General features: G+C 35.4%; 3 protein-coding genes across 4 annotated transcripts; 2 read left to right on the forward strand and 1 right to left on the reverse strand.

The window, feature by feature from the left end:
• Positions 1–836: 836 nt before the first annotated feature.
• Positions 837–2292, forward strand: LOC110784445 (MLP-like protein 28). The gene is made up of 2 exons (XM_056843768.1): positions 837–1060; positions 1644–2292. The coding sequence occupies exons 1-2, from the start codon at positions 877–879 to the stop codon at positions 1919–1921; spliced, it is 462 nt and encodes a 153-aa protein (XP_056699746.1). The 5' UTR covers positions 837–876; the 3' UTR covers positions 1922–2292.
• A 1115-nt stretch (positions 2293–3407) lies between these two features.
• LOC110784485 (uncharacterized) lies at positions 3408–7557 on the forward strand. Of its 2 annotated transcripts, none has more exons than XM_021988943.2 (7): positions 3408–3634; positions 5012–5161; positions 5293–5505; positions 5759–5880; positions 6090–6253; positions 6985–7139; positions 7227–7557. In XM_021988943.2, exons 1-7 carry the CDS (start codon positions 3449–3451, stop codon positions 7323–7325), a joined length of 1089 nt encoding a protein of 362 aa, XP_021844635.2. In that variant the 5' UTR covers positions 3408–3448; the 3' UTR covers positions 7326–7557. The 2 variants fall into 2 exon arrangements, with proteins under 2 accessions (XP_021844635.2, XP_021844636.1); XM_021988944.2 differs by lacking the exon at positions 3408–3634 and adding an exon at positions 4326–4519.
• A 777-nt stretch (positions 7558–8334) lies between these two features.
• On the reverse strand, positions 8335–15799 carry LOC110784486 (serine/threonine-protein kinase PBL34). Its single transcript, XM_021988945.2, has 6 exons — positions 15067–15799; positions 12512–12849; positions 12277–12412; positions 10172–10308; positions 9968–10091; positions 8335–9564 (listed from the first exon to the last, which is right to left on the reverse strand). Exons 1-6 carry the CDS (start codon positions 15257–15259, stop codon positions 9044–9046), a joined length of 1449 nt encoding a protein of 482 aa, XP_021844637.1. The 5' UTR covers positions 15260–15799; the 3' UTR covers positions 8335–9043.
• Positions 15800–18505: the final 2706 nt, after the last annotated feature.

Genomic DNA, 18505 nt, shown 5'->3' on the forward strand with positions numbered 1-18505 from the left:
AATTTGCGGAGTACTAATTACAATGTTTACATAAATTTTACCAATTTCACCGTTTACCGTTATTTTATAAAGTCTAAAATTTTAAAGATTATACAAGAAAAATGTATATGGAGTACTCCGTGTTATATAATCAAATAACAACAAAACTTAAAAAATTTACGAAGTAGAAATTAAAAATCAAAGAAAAAAAAGAAAAAAAAAATTGAAATTTTAAATACTTGGCAACCTAATACAAACTTTATATACTTACAAAGAAACATAAAGACAGGATGTTGGAGTGGTTAGGGAGGAAATCTAGTTATATTACTGTCCCCTTTGGTCATGGGATTAAAACCTACGTTTAACAAATTTGTGTTTTTTTTTCTTTTTTAAAATACTCAGCCTATTAAAATGATTTTTCAATTAAAAAGTTGGGTAGACATTTAATGTCTACCCAACTTACACAGTAGATCCGCCCATGACTACACCAAGATATCTATCAATGGCAGTGATTGACTAATACACGAGTTTTATAACATTGATATTTTTTTTCAGGGAATTATTGTCTTGATAATGTATTTATGCAAATTACGGAAAAAAAATATATGGCTAATTAAATTAGGTAAATATAATTACAGATATGTACATAGTAATTATGGAGATAATAGACATAATAAAAAGATTATCCTAGTCCGTACAAATTAAAATAAAGTAAAGAATTAATAGTGGGAATAATTAATCTATTACTGCGTCCATTGCAAGCAATAACTTTGATACTCCATAGTAATGAGTGGAGAACAAAAAGTAGCATATCGTCAAATATTATTCTACACAATCCATGCCCATCTATATATTATCCATTATAATTAGAAGCATAGTCATCAAAAGCAAATAAAAATGGCACAATTAAGAAAATTGGAGGGACAAGTAGAGGTGAATTGCTCAGCAGAAAAGTTATTTAAGATGAACATGGCTAAACAACCCAACATTCCCAACATATGTTTTAACATGTGTAGGGTTGAAGCTCATCAAGGCGATTGGGAAAGGGTTGGTAGCACCAGAAGATGGGACTATAACATTGGTATTTTTTCAATTTTTATTATGTTTACTCATTGAATATTTAATATATTTACAACATACTCCCTCTCTGTTTCATAATGTTCTTCACTTTTCCATTATGCGCGGTTTTCAGTGCACTACTTAGACCATTAATAGTTTTAATTTCGCATTAGAAAAAATTATTAAAAAAATGATATTTAGAAAATTTATATTAAAACGAATCCAATGATATCCACAAGATAATATTTTTACTCTTAATTATATTATTAATTACGGTCAAAGTTTTTATGAGGAACATTATGAAACAGATGGAGTATGTTCCAACGGTGGCAGATCTTCTCTATGCCCTGACCCAATACGGTAAATTTCATAGTGTGCTTTTAATTCCTTCCCTTAAAATTAGAGTGTAATTATGTTTATCTCTTATTGTATTGTTTAGTTATTTGTTGGTCTATCCCCTTAGTTAAACCGTTTAAGATGGACCACTCCACACCAAAATACCACTATATAAAAATGAAAGACCATATGCCAACACTTAATTTGAACTTATGTCGTACGAATTGAATTAATTTGAAATCTAATTATGATTGATTGCAACTGAACAGATGGAAAGTCACAATATCTGATAGAGAGGATTGAAATAAATGATGAGAAGAACAAGATTATACATCGTAGAGCGATCGATGGAGATATAATGAAAAATCAATACAAAACATTTGCAAGCACATTGTGTGTAATCCCAAAGGGAAATTCATGTTGTGTGGTGAAAATTAGTCTAGAGTATGAGAAGATGAATGAAGATGCACCAGAACCTCATCAATTGCTGCAATTTGGACTTGTTATATTCAAGGATCTCGCTTCTCACCTATCGAATGTTAATTGAATTAACTATGTCTTGACGACTTAGCCTAATGATTAAGACTGGGAGCTTGGTTAGAATTATACAATAGATCAAGATTTAAATCTCCCTTAATTTTATATTTGCCCTTATAGCTCATTCGGCAAAAGAAAAGCATATTAAGGACAACAAATTAAAGCCACCATTATATTGTCCTAGTTATGTGAGCTTTTTACTCAATAATTAAGTTTATATACATGTACTCTCCATTTTTTTTAAAATAGAAACTTATATACAACGACATTATGTGTAACACCAAGGTTATATTCTTACCAAATAGTTACTCGTTGTAATCAAATAGTTATGTATTTTAATTAAATAGTTAAAATAATTTTTTAGAAGAAATTAAATAGTTACCCTTTGTCATCTTACTACTATATACGAAGTATTTATTTTTGACATCAATTGTATTACGCGTATGTCGGTGTCATATAAGATCTACAGCCCCTGTGTTTCTACTACGTAATTGATAGTCATATATACATTCCATTTGATCAAAGGAACTTTTATTTTTACCATTAAGACCTAATTTGTTATCATGGTCTTACTATCTAATTAATTGTAAGATTACAATTTAAATCATAGTTACATGATTGTTACTTGTGTGGAAAACTTATTTTCTCAAAAAAAAATACCGAATTTATTTTTAGTTGTAAAATAAACTAGCTTGGGGAAGTATTTCTTATTTATCTTGAAATTATTTTACCTGAACTTAACTTAAAAAACGGAGTATAGGGAATAAACTTTTTACTTTTCGGAAATAAGTGAAAACAAGGTGAATAAACTAAGAAATTATCTAATACTTAAAATAGAAAATATTGTCTATATACTTCGAATTCTCTTCATTACTTTTGCTAATGATTTGTAGTTTGATGCCAACGTGTTTATGATGATGTCAACGGAATTTGATATTTGTGCAACCATAAAAAATGGAATCTATTATGTTAAGTAATTGTCATTTGAGATGTAAGATGGTTGTTGTCCTTGTGGTCAATGTTTGTGTCAAATCCACCTGTCTTAGATTCAAGACAATTTAAATTAATCTCACTAATTGCATGTCATATTGTTGTAAATTTTTAAAGGGAGGCTCAAGTCCACATACCCTTGTGGCATGACTAATTTTTACGTACTTAAATTTCACTCAATTTAACTTATTTTATCGTGTCTTGTCATTATTTTTTCAAGAAAAATGCGGTCTCGAGCAAGCCCCACATCCCATAGGCCACAGGCACAGCCTAAGACTGTGTGTGCTTGTTGTGCCGTGTTTTATTCTTGCTGGACCAGGACAAGCCTCGGACCCATACCAAAATGTCATCTTTATTGCCAAGTGTCACCTTATAAGTTAATCCACATTGGATACAAGTCATAAACTTGACACAACGTATTAGAATTATAACACGTAACGCGACTTACCAAATTGTAGCAAAGAGTATATGTGTAACCTCAATCCATTCATTCATAATTCATAATAATAAAAAGTGGTTTGAAATTAGGATCAATTTCCAACAAAAAATGTCGTCTTCATCCATCATCAAATCCCCCCTTCATTCTCTCTCCTTCTCCCCTCTTCTTCATTCCAAAAACTCCATTTTTAACAAACATAATCTTCCTTTAAATCAACCCATGTCGTTGGCTAAACGAGGTTTCTCCGTAAGTAACGCCTCACCAAATGGGTCGAACGTTTCTTCTTCTATTCAGGTACTCTATCTTTCGTATCTAACTATAATATGGTCCAAAGACAGTGTTAAAAGTTAATATGGTACATCAATTAGAAAATGAAAGAAAGATGATTGAATAGTATTTTGGAAAATCTGTCGTTCTGATGTGTGGTTCTTCACCAATAAAAGAATATCAAACTGATCGATTTTTTTTTTTTATAAATTCTCAAACCCACTATTTTTAGTGGTACGTGAGAGGGCCGTAAATTCATGGGGCGCACCGCACAGCAGTGTATGTGTTAAGATCTGACCCATAAAACATCATGTGTGAGAGTCCCACATTGATTTGATTAAGAGAAGAGAGTTAATCACTTAATAAGGCCAACATATGAATTTTAGGTAGAACCTCCTTTAGACTTGTTAACTGTTAATTTTACTTTTTTCACTTTATTTAGAGAAAGAAAAATTAACATTATGCAAATAAGGAGATTGAAGATTCATAACCAAGATTGATTAAAAATTAATGGGGAGTATCTTATTTTGGTTAGGAATATCTAATTCTAATGTCCTGATTTACATATTTCTACACGTCAACACAAGAATAAATAATAATTAACGATGTTTAGCATTTCGCCTTGGCAAGTTGGCATGGATAATGTCACCTGATTAGCCAGCTCAGCATTGTGTCACCTTACCTTAAAACAGGAACAAGTACTAATGCACAAAAATAAATACTTCTAGCCTACCGTTACCCTTTGAAGACCTCTACTGATCTACTCCAAGTCTCCAACTATCTTCCCCAAATCAAATTTTTACACTTCTTTCTCGGTTGCATGTAATAACTATATCTTCCACCAAACGGGCCAAACCCCATCATCACCTTCGTCTTCCCTTGCTTTTTTCCATGAAGAATCAGATACTGAAGGTACTTAATCTCGGATTAATATTTCCGGTTTTAAAATTTTTGTACTTTATTTCTTGCTAGATTATAATTAAATTTAATTTCACAAAGTTATACTCCAATTTATTTTGGTCAGAAATATAGAATTCTTATAATTTCTGGAGTCTTTGCATAAATTTGTGAGTCTGCTAAACCAAAACGCTGTCTTCCCCAGCGTTTTCACAATTACGTGTTCGAAACAAATCATCTCTTCCAATTAGCTAGTACTCCGTAGTAGTCACCAAACACCCAATTTAGATGTTTAATTTGGTCTATCCACTAATATTGGGTCGAACGGCTCATTGTGGGGGCAAAACGCTCTTAGTCAAACACTCCCATTTGGGTTTTCTGTTACTGTTATAGTTTTGTTTTCAGGTTATTGCAGCAATTAATTAGATTTTTGTTGTTGTGTTGTATGTGTATGTATTTATTCAAGGTTTTAACTGAGGTACTTTGGGTTCTTGTATATATGTATAGGGATCAGAATCATTTTTCAGAAATGTGTTGCAAAATATGGAGACTGTCTACTTGAATAGGAACCCGACTGCGAAACGGGTCTTGGATCTTGTTCATTCAGCTGGAAATGATAGAATTTGTTATGATCATTTCGCCTTTCGGACTTTTGGGGTATGCCATATTTAACACTTCAATTGTAGCAATAGGGAAAAGCTTCATGTTCTTCATAATTTCAATATTATAGAACTAATTACTATAAGTTCAATTGCCTATTGAGTTGATTAAGGACCTTCCAATTACAGGTAAATAATCACGGCATTGATTCAATGGCCGCAATGTTTCTTGATTTTGGATACATCCAGAAGGATGAGCTGAGGTTCCCTGCAAAGAAATTGAAAGCGTATTGGTTCTCGCCTCCTGCTGTGTCCTTTGAAGAAGGCAGTGGGGTTAATGGACCTTTACCCAGAGTGTTTATTTCCGAGCTTCTTGTAGACCAGATGACTTCAGAAGCTCAGGTATAATCTCTACTCTCTAGGCTTGGTGTGTGTTTGTGTATGTGAAGCTCATGTTTAGAATGAAAAACATCCATACTGTATTGTATGATAAAGTTAGTTTCTGTTTAGGTGTATAGATTTTCTTTATATTTCTAATTCGTTATTTATCTAATCTCAACAAAATTTCTTGTTCAGAAATTATGATTTTATTTTCCTCAGCTAAAGATGTCCTATTTGAGACTTTATTCTTAAGGTTTGTCATTTGCAATCACAGGAAATAATCAGAAAGTACACTGGAATGTCAGGAAATGGGAGCAAATATGCAGCTCTTGCTAGTGCACAGGGGGCATTGACATGGGAGAAACCCTTGCATTCTGAATTTCAACAATTAGCTAGGTAAAATTTAAGTGGGTATCTTCTTGAGTTCAAACTTCAATGGATACATACATGGATGAGTTTATACCCGATTTATCACTGCGTGCCAATGCTGAGTGTATAACTGTTATAATGTCATTCTAGAATGTCCGTATTAACTTCAAGTCGTTTATTTCTTGAAGCACATTCTGTAATTCGAAAATCATGTGGTGTGGTTTTGAAAAATGCAGAGAAAGTGAATATGCTGCATGGACACTAGTTAATGGATATGCCTTGAATCATGTCACTATTTCTACCCACCAACTGAACTCTCACTTGAAAAACATCAACCGACTGAATCAGTTCATTGAGGACAATGGATTCAAGCTGAATTCAGATGGAGGGATTTTAAAAGGTTAGTTTTTTCTTAGTTTACTCAAAACCCTGCTGTATTCACATTAATATGAGTTATGATAAATTCATTGTGTGGTCATACAACCTAGTTTTTCACTCCTTAACCAAGAAAGAGAAATTTAAAATTGCATTGAGTGTTTAATACTTAATAGCTTGTGATGCCGTTGTATCAATGATCTTTTTATGTTTCATTGTCAATTATTTGCTAGAGGGTTGATCGAATGTCAACTGAAAGAACGCATAAATCTTTAAGTGTCCTCTAAGGACCGTTGTGCATTCTTGAGTGTACGATATGGCCTCAAATTGCATAATGTGCTGTAATAAAAGAAGAAATAAAAGATACGGACTATTACAGAGCACTAATTAGGAAATTACCTCTTTCAGGCTGCACACTCTCCATCTTGTAAATATTGGGGGTTTGTCCTTCAAAGAGTCTCATTTCAGTTAGAACACAACGAAGTTGATAATGATAGGCCACTCGAAAATCTACTAACATTTAAAAGATGATGAACTATGTCACCTAAAACTCTAAAAGTGGTTGCATGTGGTGCTGCATCTTATTCAAGCTGAGAGTCAGCTATGTCGTTTCTCTGTTTTTCTGCATATTTTGATTGCATGTGGTGCTGCATCTAATTCAAGCAAACAAAATTCCATTTAACTCATGGCAAAGAATCTGAGATGCATTTAGTTTCAACAATCTAATTGTGAGAAATAACATTGTTCCTGCAACAGTTAGTCCCGATGGTTTCCTGCTGCAAAGTTCGACTGTAGCAGATTCAGTACCATTCGAATTCTCTGATGGTATGACAAAATCTGTTCCATGTTCATACATAGAGTTTGCTGAAAGGCTCGTGCTTCCTCAGTACAAAGATTTACCTGATGAAGAGGTATTGATTGTGGTACATTCAAAGTGATGCAGGACATATTACAGTTTGTTTATTTATCTTGCTTAACCCCTGATTGAAATTTTATAGGTAAAGGAGTTCCATCGACGTGAGGGGTTTGAAGTAGGGAATGCTGATAAGATATTCGAGAGCACATCCATGGAACAACTAACGCGTAGAGCTACTTAAAAGTATGACTTAAGGGCACATTTGGGGAACAGGAACATAATCCTTAGCTGAGAAAGGTAGAATTTGTGTTAAGTAGACCTTTCTCATGTAATTAATTACCTTGAGTAAGTTAAAACATCCCATACATTTCTTTCTGGTGGTTGAATCCATCCAACTTATTTACTATGGAATTACAAACAGATTTAGCAGGACTTTGGCACTTTGCAATGCAATCTTAAATTTCTTCCATGAATCAAGCTTTTTAGACCAATCCTGGGGCTATTCTTTGGTACTTTTTGCCATATGTAATGGTATTCTGGAATTTTGCGGACGGGAGGAAGGCAGTCTCTTAGGCTCCGTTTGGTAGGGCGTAAAACGTTTTCATGGAAAACGATTTTTCTCTTTTCAATCATTTTACGTTGTTTGGTTGGGTAAGGGATGGAAAATAATTTTCCATGACTCCCTCAAAGTTGGAAAACCCTTTTTCCATTTGAAAGGGAGGGAAACCACTTTTCCTTCTTTCCTCCTTACCTCCCTCTCCTTTCTTCCCCTCAATCTTCACCATCTTCTCCAATTTTCCTTTAAGTTACCAAACAAAGGAAAAATAGTTTGGAATTGTGTTTTCCCTTGAAAAATCATTTTACAATGAAAACGTTTTACGCCCTACCAAACGGAGTCTTATACAGCACGGCTGAAACCGCCACAACACAAACCAACACGATACGGAGTACAACACAAAATCAATTCAAACACAGCTCATTTTGATCTAATTCGTATACTAACACGAAAACAAACAAGCACACAAGAAAAAATGTCTACTCAAATTACAAAACCACGTTGGGAGTTGGGAGTGAGCCATGGAAGTTCCACCAATGAGATTTTCCAAAACCAAAGCTTAAAGATTAAGGAATAAGAAGAAAATTTTATCTGAAACTTATGGTTTTTCAAGCATGAATGACTGAGACAATATGATTAAACAACAACGTATTTAAATGGCAAATTTCAGATGTAGGATGTAGTAGAATGAATATGATCAATGATGTACTGTGTTACTCATCAGCTTAATTTTCTTTCACAACATTTAATTCTTACAAAGGGGATATCCCTGGACAGTTACAGAACACTATGTAGTACCAAATGTAGCAAACACTATCTATTCTGCAAACCAATATTACCGGCTGACTAGCAATATTTCATCAATGACATGACAGTAAGCAAACTGGTTTTTTAAATCTCAGATCAGCCGGTAGCATCGGAGTTTGATCTGAGCCCCCAAACACAAGTTTGACCTAATTCATTCCTTCATTCTTTCTACACCAACCATAATCTATACACCAGTTTCAAAATGCAGCTTCAATAGGTGAAACTTCATGTTTTCGTATTTCCAAGCTTGACTAATGTAAAGTAACATTATGTGGTATGACATGAAATTTGTAGCTCACAAAGCTTCACCTCTTCTTACATTTAACTCCTTTACAGAGAGCCCTGACTGAAAGATAATAGTTTGCACAATTCATACATTGTCTTCTGTTTCTGTTACCTCTTTTCTTTTCTTTTCTTTTTCTTTTTCTTTTTTTCCTCCCCTATCCTTTTTCATTTTTTATCAAGGAGCAAAGGGCCTTGATGTAAAGATCATATACTTGTATTAGCTGATGATTGCACAAAAAAGATCAGAAACTGTGGGAGAAAAGAATGATGAAACAACTCGTAGAGCAAGAAATAGACAGACCAACCCAAGGCTAAGATTTCCCAGTTGGTTTGGGTGATGGATGATTCTGATGATGGTACGGTGAAGCATGCGAACCATGTGGGATGGAGAGGCTCCTTAGGCCTGGTTGCTGCTGCCCATTCCTTTGGTGAGGGCCAATGGGTTGACCATTTCGAGCATTTGGGCTGGCCCTAACCCGGTCTGCTTGCATGGTTTGGAAATAGTAGGACGAACTAGCCATGTCTTTCAGGCTAGGTAAAGGCTTCAGGGCTTCTACAACTTCACTCATTAAAGGGCGGGCTTTTGGATCCCGGCTAAGGCAATGAGCAGCCAACTGCACAGCCTTCTGAGCTCCTTTAATGGAGAAGTGACCTTCTAACCGAGGGTCTATCAGACGATAAAACCTTCTTCGGTCTCCAAGATGTGGTCTTGCCCATTCAACAAGGTTATGTTCCCCATTCGGTCGGTTTTTATCCATGGATCTCCTACCCGTGATCATTTCCAGCAGAACTACTCCAAAGCTGTAAACATCGCTTCTTGAAGTCAGATGGCCTGAGACAAAAAAATAGAAATCAGGTCAGAACGAAAGGAAACACGCGAGAGCAGAACAGTATAAACCAGTTTTCCACATTCACGGAAGAAAAAGAGAACAAAAGGAACAACGCGAGAGCAGAACAGTAAAAACCAGTTTCCGCATTCAAGATAAAAGCACAAATTGACGTAAAAGTGAAAACTATCCTTCTGCGTGAAACTGAAACTTTATCTTTCATGAAAAATGACCATGTTCCAGTCACAACAGTAAAATATCCATGATGTGGAAAATTAATATGAAGCATAGGATCCAGATTAGAAGATGCCAGAAAGTCCGATGAAGATGCAAATCAACAAGAGTAAAACTGTACCATAAGAAGAAACTTCGCGAATGTTAAAGTAACACCCAGCATTCAAAACTCACCTGTCATCACATACTCCGGGGCTGCATAACCATATGTTCCCATCACGCGGGTAGATACATGAGTTTTACCTTCCTCGGGACCATCTTTGGCGAGTCCAAAATCTGACAGCTTTGCATTGTATTCCTGAAACAACATGTTATTAGAGCTGACATAGAAGCTTGGCATTGTAAATACCGCAAAAATGTTTGATTCTAACAACATACCGCATCTAATAAGATATTTGAGGTCTTGAAATCACGATATATCACGGGCTTTTCAGCTTCTTCATGGAGAAAAGCAAGACCCTTGGCTGCACCAAGAGCAATTTTCATCCTAATGGACCATGGGAGAGGTAAAGATCCTACAACAAAATTATCTCCGAGTCAGCAACAATCAAAAGAAGCAATGTTGTGCACAAGAATTTGCTATTACTAAAAGGAATCAAGGGACTGGCATTCCCGTGTAGAAAGTGGAGCGCACACTCCTGGCAAAAAGAGAGGTAAGAATAAGCCACATAAAAACTAAAGAAACAGTTTATTGCCCTTTACTATAACATTTCAAAATTCCATCCCGAGCAAAGTTTGGAACTTTTCAAAATATGGTTGAAATTGCAACAGAAGCGTACATACAAAGGTTATAAAAGAGGAAAAGAATGCAATCAATGGTGTTAAACCTTTTTTCCACCACTAAAGTGTATTGAACATGTCGGGGCAAAAACAGCAATTGGACGTTATAAAAAGAAGGCTAATAATTGAAAAACGCATCTCAGCAGGAACAGAGTACTCTCGTATAAACACCCTGAGAGTATTGCTTGAACAAAAAACACCATTATTACTACAATTAATCTGTAGTGCCACACCATCTATATCAACACATAACTACATAAGCACTTTGTCAATTAACATGCAATTTCCATGTCTCAAACAATGCCTTGACTCTATGAACAGGCCCCTATACATTTTATTTCAACCACAAGCCATGCTTCAAATTTAAAATTGCCACCCCAGTTCACCAACACCTACGAAAATGAATAAAATAGAATGCTCTTGGTTCTTAGGTATTATAACTCCGACAAAGTTTCACGAACTTATGTATATGGTTTTAATTTAAACAAATCTCATCAAAGAAATTTCAGTTTTGACTATCGTGTTACCCACTCGGTTTCTTCTTTCCTCCCCCTTTTGCAAATTAATAGAATCACTCCAATAATCACATTTCCTAAGCAAATGGGAGGAAGGACATCTGTTATCATTTAGGGAGAAGATCGGCAATACCCTAAAGTTTTTATAGAGGACTCAGTATATACCTGATTTTGTCATCACATACGTTGCATCTTCCTTACAAATGCTATTGCCTCTTTTATTGATTCCTCAAAACCAATTCACCCTCAAGACAGATTGGGCACAATATTACAGGAAAATACGACAATCCCTTCCGCTTCCCCCCAACAAAAAAAAATTGAAATATAAGGTCTTGAACCCACGGGAATAACAACTAATAACTTTACTATATACCTAATAAAGAACTCGATTAGCTCAAATCAGTTGTAAGCGTAGGGCCTAAACTTAACAAGCATCAGCAGTCCGGAATCCATTTATCCATGTATTGGTTGCAGAATATAATACAATTCAAAAGATCCCTTCCCTTGACAGCATCAAGTAGAGAGAGACAATAGAATGACAAGAATGTAGAAAATTAATACTTGGTTGGCTTCTATCAACTGTTCAATTTAAGAAAACATCCTTATTTAAGGAAGTGGGTTTAAAGCAGCATCAAAATTAGACTTAAACGGATTAACTTCATCCACAAAGGGAACCCCTCATTGACATAGGATAATTCAAGCAAGGTAGTTAATTAGGCATGGCCAATAGGCGTTGCAGTGTTTTCCAATATGCACAGCATGTGATACCTATGAGGCTATGACTTGTCTAGGCAATTCGGTCCACATTTTTCTCCAGCCCAAATAGTGCCAAATCCATCAACTATAAACTACTGGCAGCAAACAGAAGTAGTCTTAACAAGAGTATTTGATGATTATGAATTTAAGACCCCCTGCTGCTATACTCAAACTACTCATCATCAAAAACAGTGTACCTAATACCAGGAAAGTTGCTGAAACATATGCACATAAACAGAAGGTTAACAAAAGAATTCCCAGGCAATCCAAGTAAAATTAGAAGATAGTTCATGTCTCAATCACATACTTCAATTATCCCATGTAATTGCTGCTTTCAGACTAATAAGTGCACTTTTTGTATAGCATTCCATAAATATGCAGACACCTACTCAAGAAGAATATGACTATGCATGCATAAAAGCAGTTACATACTTCTAAACAGATGATTCTCCAAGCTTCCTCTGGGCATAAATTCATAAACTAGAAGCCTTTGATCGTCTTCAATACAGTAGCCGATAAGTTTGACCAAATTTTGATGAATAAGATCGCCCAAATAATTCACCTCAGCCTGCCAGGTATAAGATCACATGCAAAAATAAGGGAAAACACAGCTCAAGATACTAAATCTAACGAAATATGGAAAAAAAGAAAAGTCAACATAACAAACCAGCCATTCTTTGTGACCCTGAAGTCCATCATGATTGAGTGTCTTTACTGCAACAGTAAGACCTGTACCAGGTTTCACTGGAGCGGTACCGTTTTCTTCAATCCAACCCTTAAACACACACCCGAAACCCCCTTCACCAAGTAGACTATCAGGTCTGAAGTTTCTAGTTGCAAACTTCAAGTCATTAAATGTGAATTTACGAAGCCGAGAGGACAATTTGAGTTCTTCTTCTAGTTTGGATGTTGAGGTGCTGCTTTCAGCATTACTTGTTGTAGTTGATGGGACAACTGCAGCAACCGGTTGATCTCTGCTTGCATCAGTTGGTGATTTGCTTTCATCTGACACACATTCAGTACAACATCTTTAAATGTTTTTCTCATTTACTTGGACAAAGAGTAAATGAAAATTTAATTTACCAGAAAAGGGAGAATTACACTATACCCTAGTCATAAAAGATTTAATGGTAAAAGTAATGCGCTAATCATGCTGTATTTTATATCAAAAGTAAATCAGATAAAGAGCCCTGAAGCATGAGCCTGAATTGACACTACAAACAGAACATTCTCCTAGAAAAGGGCTAGCCAGTCCTCTATCTCAGAAAGATAGAATCCCTACGCTCCTTAATCCCTCCCAGAAACCTGATATCTGGTCCACAAAATGTGCTAATTGACTAAGTGGGGAAGTTGATATCTCCTGATAATGCAAAATAGGACACTCCACAAAATCCTAGTACGGTCACAGATCAAGAACAGCAATCTGGATTCACCCCTAATATGGCAAAACATATGGGGGAAATCTCATAAGATAACCCGGCAGGTTTCAGAAAATGAAAAATAAAATGTCAGTTATATGACGTCTCTTATTTTGTCACTACCAATCAATCATAACTTAGATATACAACATCTTATATGTTCTATAAAGATATGAGAAACTTGTCAAAAAGTGTATTGGCAAACTAAGTGGATGGAGGGACTAAAGTGCAACAGCCAAGAAGCTACAAACTTGTTTTCTACTGTAACAAATTCTCTCACGTGTAAGGACCATTCGCCAAAAAAGCTAAGCTACATCAAAATTGTATTCACGTGTTTAGAAAGTACATAGGAGGAACCTGCAGTAGATTCCATAAACACACACACAAGTTTAGCATTCACAGTGGCTACTGGAGTTTATCATTACAGCATATAACTTGCTAACAGAGAATAGGGGAGAAAGACGTTTTGACAGCTTAAGGCTGTTTCAGTAGGGATCATGGGAACCAAACCAAGCAGAAAAAATTTGCAACCAAAAGAATTGAAACTGAGCCCCACATATCAACATTAGGTCAAGAATCACATTTTTTTCATGTAGGAGATAACCAGAGGCATGAAATATCCAGCAGCTCAAAGTGAGAATTCGAATGAACACCAGCACTAGTAAGTACTATTTTGAAGGATCTAAAATTCTCAGTCAATGTTTTGAAATTAGATTCTGCATTAGCAACTACTTTTTCAATGTACAGGGGAAGCATATCCACAGCCTCAACATAGTTTTCCTAGTATGTTGCTAGGGTACTGGATAGCAAACTCTCTGATCATATTAACTACAACAAGCCACAGAAATGCTACACAAAAATATCATTTGGAAGGCAATACACTTCAAATAATGAATCTACGCTTCAAAAAAATTGTTTCTAAGGCATTTATATAACAAAAGTTCTCTTTTGGAAAAACCTAATTTATAAGAGGCATACTAACAGAGTCACAGCTTTCATAAAATCGTTGAATTCAAAAGCTCGTCCTTCTCTGCCTAATAAATGGGTTATCTCCTACTCTTTGGATCTTCAAAAAGACAGAGAATCTAATTTTCTCTTCCAACTAATAATCAATACAACAATAACCTTCACAGAACAACGCTACTTGCATCAATGGCAATGCACGTTGTAGACATGATACAGTATCTCTTAAATGGATGGAACTACTAAACAAGCTCTAGACACAAGCTACTATGTCAATGTGAGATCCACAAGTTGATTGCAAATAACAATCTCTACAAAATATTTCCCTTTATGGGTATAATCCACTAACTTCACGCGGAGTACTTGGTATTCAACTACCAACGCTCTTAAGGAACCAACCACAGTATACATATCATGAATAAAGAAATTAAGCACTCAGCAGCTCACACCCATAATTACTACATTTTAAACCTTTAATCAAGCTATCAACCTAAGCTCAACCTAAAAGCAAGCTAACACATTTGACTAAATAACAAAAACTCCAAGAAACCGAGGACTCGAATGACCGTCTCTTCTGCGAAATCTCCATACTCATGAAAGTCTTTCAAGCAAATTTCAAAATTGAAACAGTTCCCTTTTCCCCAACCAAACATTCAACAGCATTTAATGCTTGCTCTACAACTAAAATCATAATTAAACATGCAACAATTTCCTGACCTACCTATAATCAAGCTACAGTAACAACTTAAATAACAAAATGCTTCAATTGGGCACAAGCAAACAGGATAAAGTATCCCAGAAATTATACGAAGTACAAATTTAGCAAAAATTGGGAAGTTACCATAGTTAGTACTTGTTCCACTGACAGAAGAATCAACTTTGGATCTTGAAGTAATGCAGCTACCAATGAACCTTAGCTTAATCCAACATCCAGTATCTTCACCAGAATCATCTTCATCTTTCTTCTTTTTTCCCCCTTTCGATTTTTCAACATCCCAAGTCTCTACTTTAGCTACATCACTACCAAATCCCATGACACCCAAAAAAACCCTAACTTTCCAAATTCATCAAAATCCCTAAAACCCCTTTTCCACCCACCACCCAGAAAAAAAGCTCAAATTACAAAGTACCCAATAACTTTATGCCCAAAAAATCCACACCCTTTTGATTTTTACCACAGAAAACCAAAATCTGATGAATTAACACAACCCCCAGATGAAATTTTTACAAGAAAATGGGTTGAAGAGGTAAAAGAAAAAGGGTATAAATGATTCAGATCAGAAGATAAGTCCTTGAAATGAAACAAAAGGTAAAAGAAATTGTGGGAATTTTTACTCTTTCTCTCACTTGAAAGGACAACACCCAGAAAAATGGCTGTACAACAACAAATCTCAGAAATTGTGAGAGTTCATAGGAAAAGGGGGTGACTAATTCAAATCAAACAAAACCCCAGAAAAATAATGTAATTAATAATTAAAAATAAAGATTGATTAAAAATGCGCAAAGAAAGAAAAAAACATACTCTGAATTATCAGTTCTTTCTCTCTCTCTACCAATCCTTTTCTCTCACTTCTTTATTTTAATGGTATCGAAGACTACAAAAGCAAAATCAAGTTGCCCGGAGAATACGGGCAGGTGGGAGGTTAGGCTGCCCTAAACTGCCCGTTAGACATCTACCCGTACTACTGTGTGACTGTGTTCACAACAATCACATTTGTGTTCAATGTGCACTTGCAAAAATGTTAACTAACCTAAAGATTGTGAATTATATCCTCATAATACTATATTTACGAATGCCGAATGTTTTGGAGTCTTTTTTAATCTTAAAGTAATAATTATTCTTTGTAATAATAAAATATGCGGGTAGTTTTCGAAAGAAAAAAAAAAAAAAAAGAGTTCTTCAACAAGGAAAGTGTGAGTATAAATTATAAGTTTAAAATAAATCACAACGGATTAAAGTAGTTGTCCTTGCGTTCTCCAACTCAAATCTTAGCGAACTTCCCAAATGAGAAGTTTATAAGGAAATATTAGTTTGTCCAATTATATAATAAGTGTGGTGAGGAAATCCATTCTATAAATTTTTATTGTTCAGAATAATACCCCGTAATAGTTTTTTTTTATACTCCGTATATATTTATGTTCGTCTTACAAGGAATGTGCAAACGTACTACACAAAGGTAGGTAGGAAATTGGGTAAAGCTTGTAAAAAATTTTGTATTTTTCTCGACAATTAAAACAAATAGAATTTCACTAACCAAGTAAGTAGGGATACATCTTGTCTTCATGCACTCACCACAACGCAATAATAAAGTCACTACTACGAGCCTTACCCGACCATCAAGCCCAAAACCATCATCAACCTATGGTTTTTCTCGCTCCCTCGTCTTCCGTACAACCATGTCCACTTTCATAGTCATTAAGGCTTCGAATATGGGACTTAGGTGGTTAAACTATATATTGATCCGCAATCTTGCAAAAATCCCCCAAAATCGAAAAATGTCAATTAGCTCCAACTTCTTCACTCTAATGTTTATGGGATAATGGAAGAGTTTTATGTACTCTCTCACCTGAATAAATTATTTTTTGTCTCTCTTTAAACAGCGTACGGTGAAGGGAGGTATATACTGAATGTGAATCTTTGTGAACCTCAAACGCACACGGTAAACGTCAAAAACACTTTTGCTAGAGTTACACTACAAGACATTGTACTATTAACGACGGAAAATCCCGTCGCTAAAGGCCAATAATTGTTGATTAACGACGGGATTTTCCGTCGTGAACCCGTCATAAAAGGGGGCCGTCGTTAGTGAAAAATCCCGTCGTTAACCCGTCGTAAAAAACATTTACGACGGTTGTTCCCGTCTTTGTTGGGTTGTTATCCCCGTCGCAAAAGCCCTTTTACGACTGAATTTTTACCCGTCGTTATTAGGTTGTCATAAAAGATACAAATTAATACCTTTTAGGAAAATTTAGCAAAAATGTAACTAAACAAAATTAAAGTTTATTGTCACCTCTGCTATGACTATGTTAGATTTTGGGGTGAGAAAATTTTCTCCAATGCATAAATTAGTATAGAATTAAATGTTTAGGGAGTATATGAAATTATGTATTCTTTATTGCATACCTCTTAATGTTGATAACATAAGGTACTTTTAAAGCCAAATCCCTAGCATGATAGTCTAGGCATCATGTAGTGGAGAAATTCCGAATTTATCTCCGAGATAAATAGAAACAAGTAAATCAAGGGGTATAATAGTAAATAACATTTTAAAAAACAAGATGACTGTATATTTTAAGATTATAGTTGTATCTTTTTATAATATGACTATCAATTAAGCTTACTTGACTATATATTAACTTTGTTTGACTGTATATTTATGTAAAAAAAAAGTTAGGAGAGGGATGGAAATCTCATATCTATTTAGAAAACAAGATTTCTGTATATTTCAAGATTATAGTTGTATACTTTTATAATATGACTATCAATTAAGTTTACTTGACTGTATATTAACTTTATTTGACTGTATATTTATGTAAAAAAAAAAGTTATGGGGAGGGATAAAAATCTCAGATCGGTAAGAGATGGAAAGAGCGACAGCGGAGAAAAGCAATCGGAGCCACCGCTATGACGATGAGGAAGACGACAACAAGCACCGTCGATGTAGGAAAGAGAAACTTCGCGACGACGAACACCATCACCACCATAAATCAATGGAGTACGTACTTTGTGGATGAGCAGGGGGGGAGCAAGATGTCGTGATTTAGGAGAGATGACGGAGGTTGCGAAGGGGGAGGAGGGGGAAGATGGTCGTGAAAACTGAAGAGATGACGAAGGTTGTGAAGGGGGAGGAGGACGAAGATGGTCGTGAAGAGCTGCCGAAGGTTGCGAAGAGGGAGGAGGACAGGAGGTCAGGAGGAGGGAGCTCGTATTATTTACATAAAATGCAGGCCACTTGATTTACGAATGCGTTTATCTCGGAGATAAACTCGGAAAAGCTCCATGTAGTGTACCATCAAAATGCTTCTAGTTTCCATAGGCATTGTTCGTGTTAGTCTGTTAGATTCTCGTGAAGAATACCTTTCAATCATCGTTAATATGAATTGTTAGCGTGCTGAATAATGTGTTATGAGAGTCCTGACTAGTTCATATACATTGCGGCTTGTTATTTCTAACTTCTTGGATAAGTATCAGGCCGGACAACATAAGTTATTGCATGTAGGTTGAATGTTTCAGTGTTTTTAGATACACTGTGTGCAACATTTGTGGCCTAGAGACAGCT

This window comes from Spinacia oleracea, chromosome 1 (genome assembly GCF_020520425.1).
Source record: "Spinacia oleracea cultivar Varoflay chromosome 1, BTI_SOV_V1, whole genome shotgun sequence".
Classification (NCBI taxonomy): Eukaryota; Viridiplantae; Streptophyta; class Magnoliopsida; order Caryophyllales; family Amaranthaceae; genus Spinacia; species Spinacia oleracea.